Below are 22122 nucleotides of genomic sequence, written 5' to 3' on the forward strand. Positions count from 1 at the left end.
ATTATTTTAAGTTCCACAACACACAGGCAATTAGTCATTTAAAGACATTTTCCATCTCGCTTGTTTTCCAAGTCCTGTTAAATATGCCTTCATAATAACTCTTGAATTTGGCCTCTGTTTTTCCATATGATAGTGCTTTAAATCAGACCTAATCATTTCTCACATAGACTTCAGAAAAACTTTTTTACCTAGATTCTTTCAAAATCTTCTAACTAGTCTCCCAGTCCACTGGACTCCCTCTACCCATACTCTTTATCCAGAATCAAATAAGACTGAGTCTCTCCTGTGTTTAAAAATCTGTTTTGGCTCCCGTTTGCCACAGTACAGCTGCCTGTCATGTTCTTCAAGACCCTCACAACCTGGTCCTTATTTATCTTTCTTGAGTCTGAACTCAGCTGCCCTTGCTCTACCCAAGGCATTTGCCCTAGCTGAGAACTGTTAATCATTAGAACATTTCATAGCTGATCATAGCTCTTTGTCCTTTTACAGCCTTTACCTCTTGGAATTGTAATTGCTCAGAATGCTATCAAGTTATGAACCCCCAGTTTTTCATTTGACATGCATTTGTATGTTTTCTTTGATTCATTTCTTCTGGCAGAGTGACTTGTAATTACTCTTGTTTTTTGTGTGCTAACACAGCTCTTTGTTCATATCTCTATACTACAGATGTCACTAGGTTGTACTGTAAATTTTTTGTTTACGTATCTGATTCTTGCATTAGGCTATAATCTCTTAGAGATCAGAGATCCTCACTCATCTTTGTGTCCCCAGGGCCTCAGTCGTTAATTAGTCCAGTGCTTGGCACCTTCTAAGTTGATGTTTGTTAAATGATCAAAATGCGTGCTTTAACAATGTCCTAAGTGTGCAGACCTTTGTTTTGCTCAGTGGTACTGAGTTAAGAGTTAGGTTTATCCCTGTGAATTAGAAATGTTTCCTAAGTCATCAAGCTCCCTGGTTGCTGCCACACTGAGACAGGTTTAGAGAAAATGTTTAGAAGCAGGTTCTAAGTGGTGTGCAGATTCCTAGGCAAACTCCCTCTTCCTAGTCTGTATGAGCTCTAATAAAGTTGAAAGAAAACTAATAGCAGTACCAGCCCTAATTGGTTCTGTGGTAGTTGGTATCATTGGAAAAAAGAGCATATTGATGGATAGAGAAGTCAGACTGCTTAGAAGGAGTGAAGTTAATTGGAACCCATTCCAGAAGATTAGGTAATCGTCGATTATGTTTGCTATTATCTGTATTGTCCTTAAGATGTCCTTTGAAGACAGTGATGATACCTGGCATGTAATACATGAATATTTGTGTCATGAAGGAATGGTATTGTTTGCTCTGTGAGTGTGGAAGAGAGAACGAGGCAGACAAACTGATTTTGTAGTCTCTTCCACATTGGTGTTCATTTATTTTTGCAGGCACCTCTACGAACTTTGCTTCTTTCCGGTACTGACTGAGCAGCTCATTTTGTTTTTTCTAAAATGTGCCACTTCAACCAATATTCTGCTTACTCAGTTGTTTCTTCACACTTTCTGCATTCCAGAGCAGGTTTTAAAATCTGGTTTCATTAGTCTTTCTCGGTGAAAAAACATTGCTTATGTTTTAACATTCTTTGTCATACTGTGGAGGACTTGGCTGCAGCTGGAACACTTAAGTTCTTATTGTCCTTATTTAAGTGAAATTAATTTTTTTCAAGTGAGTTAAGTGGACTCCAGGTTCCTCCAATATGGTGCACATGATTATTGACTCGGAGATACTGGCTTCACAGAATCCTAGAACTGGAAGGGATCTTTAAGTTTTAGTTTAACCACTGTTTTTACAGTGGAGGAAATAGTCTCAGAGAGAAGCCAAGTGACTTGCCCAAGGTCACACAGTTAAGGACAAGAATAACCAGGTCTATAGCCCTATGATTCTTGCTCTTTTATTATTTCTAGAGAGAATTGGAGTACTGCTCTGATGATGCTTTCCAGCTATTGCTCACCTCGCAATTTTTCCAGTTCAGTCAGTAATTTTGGTTTCCTTTCAGATTCAGCATCTGGATCTGAAAAATAATCATCTTACATAGTTCTCCAAGAGAATATTGTTCTCATTTGGCCTCCTTTGCTTTTTAGCCTCTCTTTGTGCTTATATTACCCCCTAATTCTGGGAGTATGTCTCTTGTGGTTATTCTTCATTTTCTGCCTTTTTTGCTCTCCACTCCAGGCAGCTGACCTTTACAGCCTGTGTCATGAAGTGTCCTTTTTTCTCTGGTTTCTGGTTGGGTTTAACCAATGGGAGGCAGCAACAGAAGATGGAAGGAAGGAAAGAGAGAACCTTTGGGGTATTTATTCCCCTTGCTCCTCCTCTGTTTTGATGCATTTCTAGCAGTGGCTATGTCCTACAACTAGAGTGTCCTTTGAGTAGCTCTTCTTCTTATTGGCCCAGAAGGCTTCCCCCTTACTGCTTATTCCTGGGTACCTTAGCATCCCTTGTTAGTTTCCTTAACTCTGCCCTCATTTGTCTAGTCACTTAATTAAAGAGAAGTTCAAACATCCCATCTCATTACACGGTTTCCTGCCCTGCCCAGCCCACTGCTTGTTGTACTCCCCCCCTCCTCATCTCTGTCCAAGTCCTGCACTCTGAAATGCTACCTGTGAAACCTTTCTCTTGCCCTCAGCTTTCTCCTTTGAATCTCTTAGTACCTTTTCCATAACACACACTTGTACCAAGCTTGGATCAGTTACTTGCAGTCAAATGTTTATCTCAAAACTCTTAGAGATTTGAAACTCTTAAGACAGAGTCTCTATTTGCTTCATCTTGGCATCCAGCACAGTGCCATAATCCTGAGAGATATCAAGTGAACAAATCATTACTGTAACACTGAATTGTAACCCTAGAGTAGTACGGGTTTCCCCTGCTATCCTACAGTGTTGCTATAAACCCTTAGGCAAGCCAAAGTGGCATAAAGCAAAGAGCAAGTACCACTAACTCATATGAGAAAATTTTTGAGCATTCCCAGACCTGAAAAATAACTTCTCTTAGGATTTTCTGATATCTTAGGACACATCTTGTTAACAGATGGCCAGAATAAAGTGTGATAAAGCTCACAGACCCAGTTCGAAGCTCTGGCGATTTGAGGCTGAGATGCTGAGTGTGGTTCCTGAGGGAGGCAGCTCTTGCTGCCTGGGGTGTGCACTGCTTCTAACAGCTCCCTGTAAAATAAGCGCTGAACACTATTTTCGCTTTTCATTACGAATAAGAGTGAAAATTGTCTTTGGATCTCTTTCAATTGGAGAATACAAGTGCGAATGTAGGTATTTCATAAAAGCAAGGTGGCTTGTGGTGAACTTTCATAAAGCAGAATACCTGTATGTATAAAACTACTCATGAGAAGATTTGGCATGAGAAGGAGTTTTCAGAAACAAGTCAGTAGTCATTGTCTGCTCTTGTTCTTGTACTGCCTGTACAATACAATGTCTTTCCTTCTACTCAATTTTTTTCCTTAAAACCTTTTAATTATAAAAAAAAATTCAGCTTGCATACTCATAATAAAACCTTTAGGATAAATGAGTTATTTATGATTTTTTCACAGATACTCTGATTTATAATCTGCAAGAACTTTTTGTTCTTTGATTACTCTTTATGTTTAAATACTAACAAGTATGCTCATTTCAGAATTCTTTTTTTTTTTTTTTTAAATAATTATTTTTATTGAAGGGTAGTTGACACACAGTATTACATTACATGAGTTTCAAGTGTACAACACAGTGGTAGAACATTTATATACATAATTCTAGGTTCCAGCTATCACCCTACCAGGCTGTTACAATATCTTGACTATATTCCTTATGCTATACATTACATCCCGGTTACTAATTTATTTTACCATTGGAAGACTGTCCTTTTTTTTTTTTTTTTTGTGAGGGCATCTCTCATATTTATTGATCAAATGGTTGTTAACGACAATAAAATTCTGTATAGGGGAGTCAATGCTCAATGCACAATCATTAATCCACCCCAAGCCTAATTTTTGTCAGTCTCCAATCTTCTGAGGCATAACAAACAAGTTTTTACATGTAGAACAAATTCTTACATAATGAATAAGTTACATAGTGAACAGTACAAGGGCAGTCATCACAGAAACTTTCGGTTTTGCTCATGCATTATGAACTCTAAACAGTCAGTTCAAATATGAATATTCATTTGGTTTTTATACTTGATTTATATGTGGATACCACATTTCTCTCTTTATTATTATTATTTTTAATAAAATGCTGAAGTGGTAGGTAGATACAAGATAAAGGTAGAAAACATAGTTTAGTGTTGTAAGAGAGCACATGTAGATGATCAGGTGTGTGCCTGTAGACTATGTGTTAATCCAAGCTAGACAAGGGCAATAAAACATCCACGTATGCAGAAGATTTCTCTCAGAACGGGGGGGGTGAGGTTCTAAGCCTCACCTCTGTTGATCCCCAATTTCTCACCTGATGGCCCCCCTGCGACTGTGCCTGTCTTAGGTTGTTCCTCCCTTGAGGAATCTTACCCGTCTCTGGCTAACCAGTCATCTTCCGGGGCCATACAGGGAAATGTGAAGTTGGTAAGTGAGAGAGAAGCCTTATTGTTTGAAAAGGTTAGCTTTTTACTTCTTTGCAGATTTATGCCCTGTGGCTTCTATGCTCAGCATTTGTCTTGAGGTATCTTTACCACTTGGAAGAATTATGATACTCGGTTAATTCGATATGAGGCACGAATTCTATTTAAGGGTTGTAATTAGGAAGGAAGGTGAAAAGCTATAGAAGTAGCAGGCGGAAGAAAACTTGGGAAGATTGATTATTTCTTTGACATATCTTCTTGTAGAGTAACTTCAGCATGTATAGGTTTTAAACTACTAATTAAATTGCGCACACACATTAACATAATAGGAGTATAGTTACATAACCAAAGCATATCTGTAATTACCAGCCATCTCCAGTGAAACCAAGAAAACCAGTTAGGCACCTTAGGCATTTGTGAAAACTTATCTATGATATGGTGGATATTGTCCAACTGAACTTGAACAGTCTGAGAGAAATCAGACAAATTAAAACAACCCATTCCTGGGGACTGTTCACATGCCATATGTTCTTTTAACAGTAAATAGTCTGTAGTTGTAAGACTTTGGAGCACTACAATTTGCACTTCTCCAAATTCTTGGTTGAGTTCCAACAGTATGGATCCAGTCAAATTTGTTGTTTTACTGTATGCACAGGCCAGCTTAGATATCTCCTTCCTCATTCCCATGGCAAGTCCAGGAACTGGTGGGATGAGTGCATCTACAGCTGTAGCAGTGCGTGGATCTTTGTTGGGGTTTTTTGATGATCATCTTCTGGCATGAGTCTTCCAGAGAGTGCAGATGTTGGAAGTTCTTTTTCATATCGTATCTTAGTTCATTTTCGGAGTAGCCCAATTAGGCTTTGATCCTCTGTATAAACACAAACAGACCCTTTGCCTACCCTTTTATATGCCCTTTATACCCTTGTGTAGAACTCGTTGGAGGTTACCACACAGGAACTGCCCTTTTTTTTTTTTTTTTTTTTTTTTGCTATCACTAATCTACACTTACATGACGAATATTATGTTTACTAGGCTCTCCCCTATACCAGGTCTCCTCTATAAACCCCTTTACAGTCACTGTCCATCAGCATAGCAAAATGTTGTAGAATCACTACTTACCTTCTCTGTGTTGTACAGCCCTCCTTTTCTCCTACCCCCCCCATGCATGTTAATCTTAATACCCCCCTACTTCTCCCCCCCTTATCCCTCCCTACCCACCCATCCTCCCCAGTCCCTTTCCCTTTGGTACCTGTTAGTCCATTCTTGAGTTCTGTGATTCTGCTGCTGTTTTGTTCCTTCAGTTTTTCCTTTGTTCTTATATTCTACAGATAAGTGAAATCATTTGGTATTTCTCTTTCTCCACTTGGCTTGTTTCACTGAGCATAATACCCCCTAACTCCATCCATGTTGCTACAAATGGTTGGATTTGCCCTTTTCTTATGGCTGAGTAGTATTCCATTGTGTATATGAACCACATCTTCTTTATCCATTCATCTATTGATGGACATTTAGGTTGCTTCCAATTCTTGGCTATTGTAAATAGTGCTGCAATAAACATAGGGGTGCATCTGTCTTTCTCAAACTTGATTGCTGCGTTCTTAGGGTAAATTCCTAGGAGTGGAATTCCTGGGTCAAATGGTAAGTCTGTTTTGAGCATTTTGATGTACCTCCATACTGCTTTCCACAATGGTTGAACTAACTTACATTCCCACCAGCAGTGTAGGAGGGTTCCCCTTTCTCCACAGCCTCGCCAACATTTGTTGTTGTTTGTCTTTTGGATGGCAGCCATCCTTACTGGTGTGAGGTGATACCTCATTGTGGTTTAAATTTGCATTTCTCTGATAATTAGCGATGTGGAGCATCTTTTCATGTGTCTGTTGGCCATCTGTATTTCTTTTTTGGAGAACTGTCTGTTCAGTTCCTCTGCCCATTTTTTAATTGGGTTATTTGTTTTTTGTTTGTTGAGGCGTGAGAGCTCCTTATATATTCTGGACGTCAAGCCTTTATCGGATGTGTCATTTTCAAATATATTCTCCCATACTGTAGGGATCCTTCTTGTTCTATTGATGGTGTCTTTTGCTGTACAGAAGCTTTTCAGCTTAATATAGTCCCACTTACTCATTTTTGCTGTTGTTTTCCTTGCCCGGGGAGATATGTTCAAGAAGAGGTCACTCGTGTTTATGTCTAAGAGGTTTTTGCCTATGTTTTCTTCCAAGAGTTTAATGGTTTCATGGCTTACATTCAGGTCTTTGATCCATTTTGAGTTTACTTTTGTATATGGGGTTAGACAATGGTCCAGTTTCATTCTCCTACATGTAGCTGTCCAGTTTTGCCAGCACCACCTGTTGAAGAGACTGTCATTTCGCCATTGTATGTCCATGGCTCCTTTATAAAATATTAATTGACCATATATGTCTGGGTTAATGTCTGGATTCTCTAGTCTGTTCCATTGGTCTGTGGCTCTGCTCTTGTGCCAGTACCAAATTGTCTTGATTACTATGGCTTTATAGTAGAGCTTGAAGTTGGGGAGTGAGATCCCCCCTACTTTATTCTTCTTTCTCAGGATTGCTTTGGCTATTCGGGGTCTTTGGTGTTTCCATATGAATTTTTGAATTATTTGTTCCAGTTCATTGAAGAATGTTGCTGGTAGTTTCATAGGGATTGCATCAAATCTGTATATTGCTTTGGGCAGGATGGCCATTTTGACGATATTAATTCTTCCTAGCCACGAGCATGGGATGAGTTTCCATCTGTTAGTGTCCCCTTTAATTTCTCTTAAGAGTGACTTGTAGTTTTCAGAGTATAAGTCTTTCACTTCTTTGGTTAGGTTTATTCCTAGGTATTTTATTTTTTTTGATGCAATTGTGAATGGAGTTGTTTTCCTGATTTCTCTTTCTGTTGGTTCATTGTTAGTGTATAGGAAAGCCACAGATTTCTGTGTGTTGATTTTGTATCCTGCAACTTTGCTGTATTCCGATATCAGTTCTAGTAGTTTTGGGGTTGAGTCTTTAGGGTTTTTTATGTACAGTATCATGTCATCTGCAAATAGTGACAGTTTAACTTCTTCTTTACCAATCTGGATTCCTTGTATTTCTTTATTTTGTCTGATTGCCGTGGCTAGGACCTCCAGTACTATGTTAAATAACAGTGGAGAGAGTGGGCATCCCTGTCTAGTTCCCGATCTCAGAGGAAATGCTTTCAGCTTCTCACTGTTCAATATAATGTTGGCTGTGGGTTTATCATAGATGGCCTTTATTATGTTGAGGTACTTGCCCTCTATTCCCATTTTGCTGAGAGTTTTTAACATGAATGGATGTTGAACTTTGTCAAATGCTTTTTCAGCATCTATGGAGATGATCATGTGGTTTTTGTCTTTCTTTTTGTTGATGTGGTGGATGATGTTGATGGACTTTCGAATGTTGTACCATCCTTGCATCCCTGGGATGAATCCCACTTGGTCATGGTGTATGATCCTTTTGATGTATTTTTGAATTCGGTTTGCTAATATTTTGTTGAGTATTTTTGCATCTACGTTCATCAGGGATATTGGTCTGTAGTTTTCTTTTTTGGTGGGGTCTTTGCCTGGTTTTGGTATTAGGGTGATGTTAGCTTCATAGAATGAGTTTGGGAGTATCCCCTCCTCCTCTCTTTTTTGGAAAACTCTAAGGAGAATGGGTATTATGTCTTCCCTGTATGTCTGATAAAATTCCGAGGTAAATCCATCTGGCCCGGGGGTTTTGTTCTTTTGTAGTTTTTTGATTACCTCTTCAATTTCATTGCTGGTAAGTGGTCTGTTTAGATTTTCTGTTTCTTCCTGGGTCAATCTTGGAAGGTTATATTTTTCTAGGAAGTTGTCCATTTCTCCTAGGTTTCCCAGCTTGTTAGCATATAGGTTTTCATAGTATTCTCCAATAATTCTTTGCATTTCCGTGGGGTCCGGAATTTCCGTGAGCCTCTTTGCTTTCTTTGTACAGTTTATTTCTAGTTTTATGCCTTTGTGGTCTGAAAAGTTGGTTGGTAGGATTTCAATCTTTTGGAATTTTCTGAGGCTCTTTTTGTGGCCTAGTATGTGGTCTATTCTGGAGAATGTTCCATGTGCACTTGAGAAGAATGTATATCCCGCTGCTTTTGGATGTAGAGTTCTATAGATGTCTATTAGGTCCATCTGCTCTACTGTGTTGTTCAGTGCTTCCGTGTCCTTACTTATTTTCTGCCCAGTGGATCTATCCTTTGGGGTGAGTGGTGTGTTGAAGTCTCCTAGAATGAATGCATTGCAGTCTATATCCCCCTTTAGTTCTGTTAGTATTTGTTTCACATATGCTGGTGCTCCTGTGTTGGGTGCATATATATTTAGAATGGTTATATCCTCTTGTTTGACTGAGCCCTTTATCATTATGTAGTGTCCTTCTTTATCTCTTGTTACTTTCTTTGTTTTGAAGTCTATTTTGTCTGATATTAGTACTGCAACCCCTGCTTTCTTCTCACTGTTGTTTGCTTGAAATATGTTTTTCCATCCCTTGACTTTTAGTCTGTACATGTCTTTGGGTTTGAGGTGAGTTTCTTGTCAGCAGCATATAGATGGATCTTGCTTTTTTATCCATTCTGTTACTCTGTGTCTTTTGATTGGTGCATTCAACCCATTAACATTTAGGGTGACTATTGAAAGATATGTACTTATTGCCATTGCAGGCTTTAAATTCGTGGTTACCAAAGGTTCAAGGTTAGCCTCTTTAGTATCTTACTGCCTAACTTAGCTCGCTTATTGAGCTGTTATATACACTGTCTGGAGATTCTTTTCTTCTCTCCCTTCTTGTTCCTCCTCCTCGATTCTTCATATGTTGGGTGTTTTGTGCTGTGCTCCTTCTAGGAGTGCTCCCATCTAGAGCAGTCCCTGTAAGATGTTCTGTAGAGGTGGTTTGTGGAAAGCAAATTCCCTCAGCTTTTGTTTGTCTGGGAATTGTTTAATCCCACCGTCATATTTGAATGATAGTCGTGCTGGATACAGTATCCTTGGTTCAAAGCCCTTCTGTTTCATTGTATTAAATATATCATGCCATTCTCTTCTGGCCTGTAGGGTTTCTGTTGAGAAATCTGACGTTAGCCTGATGGGTTTCCCTTTATAGGTGACCTTTTTCTCTCTAGCTGCCTTTAACACTCTTTCCTTGTCCTTGATCTTTGCCATTTTAATTATTATGTGTCTTGGTGTTGCCCTTCTTGGATACTTTCTGTTGGGGGTTCTGTGTATTTCCATGGTCTGTTTGATTACTTCCTCCCCAGTGTGGGGAAGTTTTCAGCAATTATTTCTTCTAAGATACTTTCCATCTCTTTTCCTCTCTCTTCTTCTTCTGGGACCCCTATAATATGGATATTGTTCCTTTTAGATTGGTCACACAGTTCTCTTAATATTGTTTCATTCCTGGAGATCCTTTTGTCTCTCTTTATGTCAGCTTCTATGCGTTCCTGTTCTCTGATTTCAATTCCATCAATGGCCTCTTGCATTCTATCCATTCTGCTTATAAACCCTTCCAGAGTTTGTTTCATTTCTGGGATCTCCTTTCTGGCATCTGTGATGTCTTTCCGGACTTAATCCCATTTTTCTTGCGTATTTCTCTGCATCTCTGTCAGCATGTTTATGATTCTTATTTTGAATTCTTTGTCAGGAAAACTGGTTAGGTCTGTCTCCTTCTCTGGTGTTGTCTCTGTGATCTTTGTCTGCCTGTAGCTTTGCCTTTTCATGGTGATAGGAATAGTCTGCAGAACTGGGACGAGTGACGGCTGGAAGGACTTCCTTTCTTGTTGGTTTGTGGCCCTCCTCTCCTGGGAGAACAGCGGCCTCTAGTGGCTTGTGCTGCGCAGCTGCGCGCAGACAGGGTTTCTGCTTCCTGCCCGGCTGCTATGGAGTTAATCTCCGCTGTTGCTGTGGGCGTGGCCTGGCTCGGGCAGCTACTCCAAAATGGTGGAGTCGCGTTGGAGCAGTAGCTGCTGGGAGGCTATGTATCTCCGTAAGGGGCCTCCCTGCTCCCTGCAGCCCAGGGGTTAGGGTGCCCAGAGATCCCAGATTCCCTACCTCTGGATTAAGTGACCCGCCCTGCCCCTTTAAGACTTCCAAAAAGCACCCGCCAAAACAAAACAACGACCACAAAAAAAAAAGAAGAAAAAAAAATTTTTTTAATTAAAAAAAAAAAAATTTTTTTTTTAATTAAAAAAAAAAAAAGGTGGTCGTTCGTTTTTCTTTATTCTCCGGTGCCAGCCTCAGGCCTCTGCTCACCGGTCTTTCTGCCCTGTTTCCCTAGTATTGGGGTCCCTGTCCCTTTAAGACTTCCAAAAAGCGCTCGCCAAAACAAAGCAAAAAAGCAAAAAAAAAAAAAATGGTCGCGCGCTTTTCTTATGTCCTCTGTCGCCCAGCCTCCAGTGCCCGCTCACTGTTCTTGCTGCCCTGTTTTCCTAGTATCCAGGGCCCTGCACTCTGGCCCGGATGGCTGGGGCTGGGTGTTCGGCAGCCCTGTGCTCCGTCTCCCTCCCGCTCTGCCTGCTCTTCTCCCGCCGGGAGCTGGGGGGAGGGGCGCTCGGCTCCCGCGGGGCCGGGGCTTGTATCTTACCCCCTTCGTGAGGCGCTGGGTTCTCTCAGGTGTGGATGTGGTCTGGATATTGTCCTGTGTCCTCTGGTCTTTATTCTAGGAAGGTTTGTCTTTGTTATATTTTCATAGATATATGTTGTTTTGGGAGGAGATTTCCGCTGCTCTACTCACGCCGCCATCTTCCGCCCCTCTCAGAATTCTTTAATTCATTAGTTTACAAAATTTTTATTGAGTACTTGCTACAAACCAAGTACTAACCTAGGAGATACAGCTAAGAAAAAAACCAAATCCTGTCCTTTATATTTCAATCATACTTTAGACCATCTTCATAGATTTCTGGCAATAATTTGATTAAATCAGGGTAATTTTATATTACAGTTTTAAGAGCTTTAACAAAAACAACCTGTTTCTTCCTTCCAACTGTTTGATATTGACAGCTAAAATCAAATATATAAAAACTGCTTTGGTATATATAATTTTTAAGGGATAACAGCCAGACCAATTATACCATCTCTTCTTTCAATTCAGGGTTGTTTTTGTTCTTTTTTATTTGGTTAGTTTGTGTGAGATGTAAGCCTTTTAGTACTAATTGTTAGTTGGTCTGACAGGTTTATCATTTAGCTCCCTTTGGGTTTTGTTTAATTTACAATTTGTTATATTTTGCTATACAGAGAAAGCCAGTTTTGTTAGAGGAATATATCAGGTTTTGTTTTTAAAATATTTCATAATCAATTGCAACAGGTATTATGCTGGTCTATGAGAATTCTGCAGTTCTCCAAACTTGAACTACTAAAATACTCAGTTTTAAGGATTCATGTGTTCAGTGTGATCAGTGTGAGTTTCTCCTAGTTACATTAGAGCCATTTCCAGGAAACTTAATAGTTCATGGTGGACCCTTAAAAACACTGAGACATTTTGCTTTCCAAAATGCTGATAAGCTGAATGATAATCTGAGGTAGGGGAAGGGGAAGAATGTATTTTTTCTGTCCCATACTGGTAAGCCACGCAGAGCTCACTTAGGTTGTGGAGTGACTTAATCTATGATTTTTAAGAACGATATTTCCAGTAGCTTGACCAATTAGTGTGTGAAAAGGAAAGCTTTGGCTGATTGTCAACACTACATGTTTAAACAATACTTTGTTAGGGGGAGTAATGTAGTAGGTGTTCTGTTTTTTATGAGTTTGCTTTCTTGAATGTTGAGTCATGATCATTTTATTGGCAGGAAGGATGTGGGAAAAATGTAGGTATTCTGCTTTGTTTTACTGGCCATTATTCTTCTCAGCATTTATTCCATTATAGTGGGGATTTCTAATTTTTAAGTGCTTTTTTTTGGTAATTTGTGCTTTTTAGCTGTAAATCATGTTATAAATTTGTTATGCTACATTTTATTTTGCTTGGAAAGGTATATCTGAGCAGCTTCAACATTGCCTAATCTACTCTTTTGAGACATTTTAGGATTTTGTAGTTAATTTTAAAAGAATGCTGATGATTTTGCAAACCAAAATAGTTATAAAATTTTTGAAAAATATTTAGGACCTGCAGTTTTGGAGCAATTTTTGCATGAAACTTTTGAATTTAAAATGAATAAATAAATGTAAACTTAATAAAACTATCAGGAACATGAATGTATAAAGTGAAAATTAAAAGAGTCCCTGTCTCAGATGCCCCCTTTCCTCAATTCCACTTCCTAGAAGTAATATATAGGTTTTATGTGTTTTGTTTTGTATATTTTATTTCAGGAGTGTGTGTAAATAAATTTTAAAAAATCTAACTTCTATATTATTCGTTCTCCACTTATCTAGCATAAGGTAAGAACTTAGTTAATATTAATTGACTTGAATTCTGATGTCTGTTTTATTTTTATAAATTTGCTTTCTACATTCAGAGTCTGTAAACTCATGTTGCATTTTACATTTTTTTAAAAGTAATTTGCTGCATTCTGAAACCTCTGAGGCACTCTTACATGCCTTCCAGATATAGCTGTAAAATGCTAGTTACATCCTTTATAGAAAGGGAGACCATATCATTTATTGTCCAGACTGGTGCACTTTTAACAGTAAAGGAGGCTGCTGATAATTTGCTGAGACAACCGGCGTAAACAGGGACTATCCCAGACCAACTAGGGTATATATATGGTCGTCCTATTTTTAAACTTCAGACTTTGTTTCATTTAGTTTTGACAATAACATTTTCTGTGACCTTAATTGAGTAAATTGGGAGAGTCTTTTGGGAAGATAAGCTATAGTGATTTAAATACAGGAAAATGGTACAAATCCCAAACCTTTATTGTAACAAGATCACTTTATGGAATCAATATTAGTGTTTTCTTCTCTAATGGTTATGTAACGGTGTCGGTATTAGATGAAGATACCATGAAGGGTAAGCAGTTGTGCTAAGAGTTAAGATTAAAGTTCATGAATTCTGGCACTGATGTCTGTACCTGATTCCTGTTTGAAGAAGCAGCTCTCTTTTGTCCTAGCTATATGAGCAATTCAGATCTGTTTTGTGGTTTTTCTTTTTTTTTAACAGAAACTCAATATTATGCATAAAGTATCTTCTTTATAAATTTAAAGATAAAACATTCTATTTTTCAAAAAACAAGCAAATCAGATTCTTTTGTGGGGAAAAAAAGAGGCTTTCTTTATATTGTTTGTTATCAAGATAGTAATTTCGTACAGTTTACCTTTCGTGGTTTAGGCAAAATACCCCATACTTTTCTGAACATCTCATATGGAAACTTTTTTTTCTGATTTATTTTCCAAGGCTGTATTTTATCACTTATTCTGCCTATTGCTTATATCTTTTTTATTACTACTATCTATTATGTTCTTCAGAGTTTATCAACTTAGTGTTTGTTTTCCTTTTTTAAAAGAATGCTAAGTACAATTTAACTTATGCTTATATCCCTTTTTTATTACAGCTTTCTATTAAAATTGCATGTAGTTCATGGTATTTTCTAGTTATTAGTTTTGTTTTATCCATCCACTATTCATTGAGTGCCTTCTTTATGTAATACATTAGTTGAGGGCCTGGGGATACAGTGGTGAATCTGATTACTTATGATTCCAAAATACGAAGAGAAAGTAGAACACCTACTATTGTGTTATTTTACACATATTCTTTGTTTTATCTAGCCAACAGCATTGATTATAACCATTTATAAAACAGTAAACATTGGTTTATTATTATATCCATTCCTAGATGAGAAAATGTAGGGTGGAAAAAATAACTTGGCTAGGTCATACAGGTATTGGTTAGGAAGCTGCACACTCAGGATTTAGAGCTAGATCAGTCTAACCTTAAAGCTTGTACTCATTTTCACTACATCAAGCTCCTTCAGGCAATTTCTAGATTATATTTTAGTGCTCATATGCTATGAATTCTTTTCAAATATCATTGTGATTTAATAGAAAAGTGTAATGGATTTGAAATCATAGGACTGGGTTAAAACACCAATTTAAAAAATTCCCAGCTGGATGATTTGGGTAAAAACTTATAAAATAGGGTTAATGTCTATCTATCTTACTATACTATGATAATGAAATGAGAAAATTTGGAAAGTATCTAACAGAGGACCTAATACTCTTTAAAAAATTAGTCTATATTGTACATCCATGGTATTAGAACTGTTCACTTAAAACTACAGAAAAAGACCTTACCTTTTAGAGTCTTGGGGGTACCTGGCAGTGCTGGTAGGATAGCTTACAGATACCATATAGAATCAAACTTGGAGACTTGGATTATAAGAATGCTGACCTAAGTGGAAAATACCTTCCTGAAGGTACAGTAGAGGAAAAAGTTTAATAATAGGCTCCGTTTTATGGACATTTTTGAATTGATAATTTTCCCTCCAAAAGAATTGATAGCTGAGTATTCTTTAGGATTAAAAATACGGAAGAATTTTTGATTGTGTATCAATGATACTTCAATAAAAAAATAAAAACAGAAATTCTTAACTTCAGAACTTCTCTATACCTTTAAATCCTGTTCTTCCTTTAGTTGAAGTGGATGAAATGCAGACAATGCTTATTTATTATAAGTATTTATAAATTTTCAGTAATCTAAGGAAATCACAGGTTAACATTCCATATAAAATCATGATCTTACTAATATTTCTGGTTTCTTTAGTAACACTTTTGTTTATCACTAAGCCAACTTTTAAGTCATTTGGTAAGGAGACAAACTTGTGTCATTTCTCAAAGAACTTAATTCGCTAAAAATTTCTTAGGAACAGAAAAGCCATTAAGTTTTTTTGAGTGTTTTTTTTTTTTTTTAACTTGCCACTTGCTGCTCATGTGCCTAAGTTTCTTCTGTGTAGTTACAGGTTTTTCTCTACTCCTTTGTTATCGATGTCAGACTCACAGCATGGTAACTTTCTATTCTCTCTTTTCCTTACCCTTATGGAAGATCAGTACTACACTTGCTTTTTTCCAGTCTTCTGGTATCTCTCCAGTTCTTGAATTTTCAAAAATAATTGTAAGTTACTCAATTGTAAGTATGCCCTATACTTCTTTCATTGGACAAAAGCGTATCTGTGATGCATGTCATCTCAAACTGCTAATTGTGAACATAAACTTTCCAAATACTCTCATGTTTTAAATAAAATAACTTTTCTGCCGTTTTCATTATTTTAATAACAGGGTGTGTGTTTTGCTAATTTTTAAGAGTCATCTACTTTTGTCTGGATTCATGCCATTTATTTTTCATTAGGAGACTTGTTTTCTTTGGTGTTTTTCCTTAGTTAAATTTTAAAGCTGTTTTCTCCCTTTTACAGTTCTACTATACTGGTTTCTTGTTATTCTGAACTTCTCTGTGATACTTACATGAACTAATTTCTTTATTTCTAATATATTTTCCTTTTCTCTTTTTGCAACATGTTTTTATTACAACTAGTTTATACTGTGTGAGAGAATACACACTGAATATAGGGTACTTAGTTCTTTAAGTTTTTGCTGTGAAACAAGTTTGATATGAAAATAATCACTCATTTGTGAATTTCTTTTTACAGTGTTATTCAGCCACAGCCCTTCCTGTTCTACATTATTTTCCTTAGTTCCTCAAATTATCCATAATTTTCTGATTTCCTGATTGTGACCTCAAGGAGACCTTAAACCACCTTTTACTGCCTTTTCCTCCACTGTTCATTACTCTTCCTCTGTCAGCAAGAATTACTTTAAAAGCTCTTATTCCCTGCCTCAAAAATTGCCTACTGTACTGTTTCACTCAGAGTTTCTCTCTAAAGCAGCTACAATTCATACATCTGACAGTTTTAAGGACATCCCTTGTAGTAGGCTTCTTTGCAGTGGGGTGAAGCATTTGGTTATATGTATATAGTAAGTATAAATAGTGTTTAATATGCCAACTGAAGTCATTAATAGGAATTTATTTAATTTTGCTGACCTTTGTTAGCTTTGAAGTGCCTTCTGAGAAAAGTGATGATATTCAATATGAGTATTAGAAAAATAGTAGAAAGTACTTACATACAGTTTTGAGGCATTCTGATATCTTTCTACCAGTCTAGATATTATTTTATAAATTCCCCTTAAATTGGGGCAGATATTCCTCTCTCTGTGTACATATTTTAAACTGGATCCAGAGATCCTGACTGATAGAGAATTATGGGTTACGTTTCTTGACTTTATATATGTACTTTAGCTTTCTTTATTAGCAAAGTACTCTTGGAAACTAGAGACTATTTTGTTTTTAGCGTATTTGCCACATAAGTACTTTTTCTTTCTTTACATAAACTTGTTAAGTTTATGGTTAGATTTAAGCTCTATTTTATTTTTTTCTAGTTTAACTTCTTTTACATCACAGACCATTTTGTTTTTATTTTTCTATAATAGTTGTATTTAAACTTTAAATGAATTCATACAGAAATCATCAAGTTTGAAATACGGCTGGTCAATATAGTAAATTAGGGAGCAGCAACCTCTGTGTTCCTGACTGCCAAAATGCAACATAACCACATCAGTTCCTGCTGGAGGACATGAACAAAAGAAAGACATGAAGAAGAGAGTGAGGGAGTAGGAGAACAGAAAGACCAGAGAAATCTGAGGAGAAGGGGTCTTAGGTAAAGCTAGTATCATGTCAGCAGTTGCCAGATGCTGCAATCAGTTCCACAGTCACTCCTCACTGAACTAGTCGGGGGTTGGAGGAGGCATACAGTGTCGGATGAATGGCACAGTTCTAGCCCTTACGGAGCTTATAATCCTTCAGAGAAGACGATCACTTAAATATGTAATTATAAAATGTTATAGATGTTGGATAAGGCAATATAGAGTGTAAGAATACATACCTGCTTGACTCCCAACCTGCTTGTTCTCAAGAACTACTTTGAGATGTCACTCTGATTTAAGTATGAAGTCATGCTCTGTCTTAAAGGGTTTGCTCTGCTCAAGTTCTTTTCAAAGGAATAGAGAACAGTCTCAACCTATATGTAATCTTGAGGCAGTTTGAAGTTCTTTCACCAGTCTGGGTATTATCTTTGACATTCCCTTTAAATTGGGCCAAATGTCTCTTTTCTCTGTGTATATATTTAACTGGATACATAGATCCTAGACTATATTCTATTTTTACGATTTGTTTTAAAATAAAACTCCATTAAAACAAAACTCTAGTACCGAAATAAATGTAGTGCCCTATATTGTAAATGCTGACTGGAAAGAGTAGAAGTTAAGACTTTAAGGTGATTTTTATGAAATAGTTTATGTTAGAAGGTAATGACTTCCTTACTCCTGAGATATTCAAGCAAAGACTTGGTGACTTTCAAAGACATAAAAGTAGCTTTTGAGTGGGAGATTGGACTAGGTGGCTTTTATTCTTCGTACTGTAACTCACAATTTACAGCGAAAACTTGTTTTCTTCTAGTGCATTATTAAAAGATTTGAGAAAACAATTACTATCAACTGCTTGTCCGTGTTATTGATAAATTTCTACAAAGATGTAGAATAAAAAAGAAGATTTTTATTGATTGCAGATAGGGCAACTGTATATGTAGATTTTCTTAAGTATGCCAAAGATTTAAGGGTTACTGCAGTGGAGTTTAGGGCAGTTCTAGGATTTTAAGCTAATAACTGTTGTTACAGCCTTCCTATTATACATTATATAAAGAAAAATGGATTGGTGAGTACATCTTTGACTTGGATGTTGTGATGTATGGAGTTTATTCTAAAGGTAAAGGAATGTTGTGGAAGAGTAGAGGCAGTTCTGAGAAAAGAGTTAAGGTGAGGTTCATATGTTTATAGCAAAATCAAAGGGGGTTTAAAACATACAGGTGTGTTTCAGACCTCAGTAATGTAAATCTAATTTATTTCCATTTTTTCACTGCATTTTAAATTAGATAGTGATTTGTTCAAGAGAATATGTTGATCAGATTTTTATAGTGGTAGTTCTAAATGCATTCAAAAGAGGAAAAAATTTTTAAGATCACTTTTCTCCCTCATTCAGATGCTTCACCTTTTGTTCATGAATATGCCATTGATCTTTTTAATATTTAGCAAGAACAGTTCTCTTAGCTGATTTGAACTAGATCTTCTAAATTATTGATAATTATTTTATATCACTGTGTGAAACAAAAATAAAACTAAGCCAAGCAATCCTTCTAATTTTTCTGTGGTACAGTAACATGGAAAAAAATTACTCCCTTCTTTCTTAGTGCAGTAGTATAGTATCTCTGAAATTTAATGGATTTTTCCCTTCCTTTCCCATATCTTTTATTATACTCTACATAGTAAGTGTTTCTAAAGGAAGTTTTTTGGATTATCTTTAAAACTGAAGACGTTTAACCACAATTTTCATATAAATATGTCTGGATTTTACATACATTATTTATTATGACTTTTCTTTCTTAAGCTTTGTTTTTATATATACTACATCTTATTGGGAAGGGGTTTTTCAATACTCATTTCAAGCAGTTTCTTTACATTCATTTAAAAACAAAAATGTAGGCAGTTTTATTGCCTTTGAATTTGAAAAAGTAAATGCATTACAAGTTTATTTTGCCATTATCTTAAGACTTAGGTTTTTAACATTTTTATTCAAAATTTGAATTTTAGTTTGGGAAGAACAACAGTGGTAGTAGTAGTAATTGATAGTGTTACTAATTGACTTTAGTAGGGGCAGTAGCTGCCACATTCATAATAGGAGGAGGTGGATGCCTGTATTTGGCAGGTAAGAAAACAGCAGCTTAGAGAGAGAAAATACCTTGTTAGTGGCTTAACTGCAATTAGAAACTAGGTTTGCCAACCCATTGTTGTTTCCATAATGATATACAGTCTCAATCTGGTGTTTGAGATAATGGCTGTGAAAGTTCCTTAGTATAGATAAAGTATGCAAAGATGAAGTGTAGGTGTAGTATAAAATGAATTCTGGCCTCAATTTACTAAAATGCCAAATGTGAAAATGATCGTGTTTTGGCTAATGGCAGGAAAAACAGGACAAGTAGCGTCAAGTATGTATGTTAAATCACAATGTTTCGCCCATCTGGTACAGTGTTTTGTGGTTGGATTGGCATTGTGACATTAGTGGTTCCTGACCCTTACTTCACTGCTTAGGTAGGACATCTGGGCATGCAAATATGGCAGGTTGGTAGTCCTTTTCAATCTCCAACTGTTTTGTTTTTATCACCCAGGGTTGATGTGTTTTGCAGTCAGAGATGATTAAGAAGTTGAAGATTTCTTTTTGAGTCAAATTAAAGCATAAAAGTTCCATGCTATAGAAGCTTAAAATTTTTAGTTTACAAAAAGCAGGACATGCAAATGCTGAACTGTTAAACTGAGAAGTAAGTAGGCCCTCTAAATAAATAAATGTTTACACCACGCCCAGAGTGTATCATTCATGCCAAGGGTGAAAGTGAGTAGGGGAACTTAAGACAGAAGTGTTGTCACTTTTACTTAGAGAGGGCCCTCTTAGAAGAGAATTTTGAGGTTCCTTTTCCCTTTTTTTTAAGGGAGGAGGAAGAAAATGGCAGCTAATGGGGTGGGTAAGGGAAAGAAGAACTAAATAGAATATGAAGTTAAGATTCAGCGACTGGAGGAAGGAACCAAACAAAATGTAGAGGGAATATCGGAGGTAATCTAGTTTGTTTTGTGTTATGTTCCTTTAGCTAAATTACTGTTGCCCTGGAGGTGATTGGGGGCCATAATGGATGGGGTTTTTGGGGAGAAAAGAAAGTGATTCTGAAGAGCAGGTTAAATCCTAATTTGAGCAGCAGCATGTGTAATTGATGAGAAGAGAGATTGATGTACCACTATTCTTGGAGAATTTAGATAATTTAAATAGACCTATTATTTATTAAAAGTACTATTTTTACTTTAAAAATTGAAATGTCATGTATGAAAGATGCAGTATCTTTTGTACTATTAAACAATATTTAGATTTATTGCAAATTTTCTTTTTCTCTAGGGTTTGGATTCAGGATTTGTTCCTAGTGTCCAAGACTTTGATAAGAAGCTTACAGAGGCTGATGCTTACCTGCAAATCTTGATAGAACAATTGAAGGTATGGCATTAATTTATATGTTGATATAAAGTATTAGTAAATGATATTGACCTTGATTTTGAATAAAAAGTTACCTGTTAATTTACAACCCTTAGGTCGTTATTCCAGCAATTTTTAAACCTGATTCATTAAAAGATCTGGGAGATTCATTTAAAGATCTTTATCTCTAATCTAAATATATTGGTAAATAGCATATGTATGTACTTTTTTGCACTTAAAAAAGGCAAATATCTAGACAAGATTAGATTCATATTCTGTTTAAAAATTCTATGAAATGTACATTTTAAGGCCTTGTTTTTTTCTATTTTGGAGAGTGGGGTGTTGGGAAAGGTGAGTGCTTTAATTTCTTTATCCTTACTAGAATTTTCTTAAAAATTAATTACAAGCAAAGGTCCTGGGAAGAAAAAGGAGTGTTAATAAACTTGGATGACAAAGCAGAAAAAACTTAGGTTCAAATTGACATTTTAAGTTCTTAAAAGTCATCTGTTGCTTGTAATTCTATCAGAGTATTTGATCTTGACTATTTAAAATAATTGAGTGGAATTTGACTTGATATAATGCTTTGAAAAAAATACATGTTGTCTTAATAATACATATAAATTATCCCTGTAAGGTGTTTTAAGAACTAAAGCTTGCTTTTCTGTGTTTAGTAAATAAACTTAGCTGTAAATCTTGATAGAACAATTGTAGTAAAGTGGCCTGATTCTATAATCATTTTTTTAATTATCCTGTAGCTTTTTGATGACAAACTTCAAAACTGCAAAGATGATGAACAGAGAAAGGTAATCTCTATAATCATGATTTTGACCTTTACATTTTTAAAACCAAGAGAATTTTGGAGAAATACGAGAAGAACCTCAGTGTTGTGACTATTATAATGGCACTTTGCTCTGTTGTCATAGTGCTGCTACATAGACTTCAAGGGGAGTTTTCTGGTGAGTTTCTGTTATGGTCCATAGTTAAGCAAAAGGATAATGTGCAAAATTTTAATGATACCCTTTTTGAAAGTACCACCTCCTTAGGAGTAAAGTTCTTTTCAGGTGTCATGTTGAAGGTAGAAAGTTATTTTATTAAATTCACATGTGGTCACTTCAGATATTAATAAACCAACTGGCAAGAATTTTCAGAATAAACAAGAAGCCACAAATGAGGAAACAAAATGAGTGTTGCTTTAATTATAGTCTTGCTACCATTTTTCCCCCTTTGGATTTCTGACTACTACTTTGTAGTTTGAACAGTGTTTTCTTTTTTCAGTTAACATTTGTCTTCTTCTTGACTAGATTTTCTGATGTAGCATCATTTTGTTTGTTTGTTTGTTTTGCATTTTTGTTGACCATAGCTTTGCATTTTGGCTCCTTTACATTTGATAGTAGTAGTGACTCATGCTTAGCTCGCCTTCCATTCTTAGTTGTGAAATTTAGTTTAGTTCCATGTCATTTTTAAACGTGATAGCAAAATTTAAGGTGATTCTAAAATAAGC

The 22122-nt window shown here is 36.3% G+C and overlaps 1 protein-coding gene across 6 annotated transcripts in view; it reads left to right on the plus strand.

Moving 5' to 3' along the window:
• OSBPL9 (oxysterol binding protein like 9) overlaps window positions 1-22122 on the plus strand; it is a 195720-nt gene that overhangs the window by 132599 nt on the left and 40999 nt on the right. For 3 of the 6 annotated variants that reach the window (XR_008997005.1, XM_036893091.2, XM_036893092.2), the window contains exons 5-7: window positions 15549-15617; window positions 20547-20642; window positions 21377-21424. Coding sequence is in view for 5 of the 6 variants with exons in the window: in XM_036893091.2 (XP_036748986.1) it covers window positions 15549-15617; window positions 20547-20642; window positions 21377-21424 (213 nt within the window). In the remaining variant the exon portion in view is untranslated. The remainder of the gene's footprint in view (window positions 1-15548; window positions 15618-20546; window positions 20643-21376; window positions 21425-22122) is intronic. The other 3 variants (XM_036893093.2, XM_036893094.2, XM_036893095.2) reach the window with 1 other exon arrangement.

The sequence above is a fragment of the Manis pentadactyla genome, chromosome 4 (genome assembly GCF_030020395.1).
Source record: "Manis pentadactyla isolate mManPen7 chromosome 4, mManPen7.hap1, whole genome shotgun sequence".
In the NCBI taxonomy this organism is placed as follows: Eukaryota; Metazoa; Chordata; class Mammalia; order Pholidota; family Manidae; genus Manis; species Manis pentadactyla.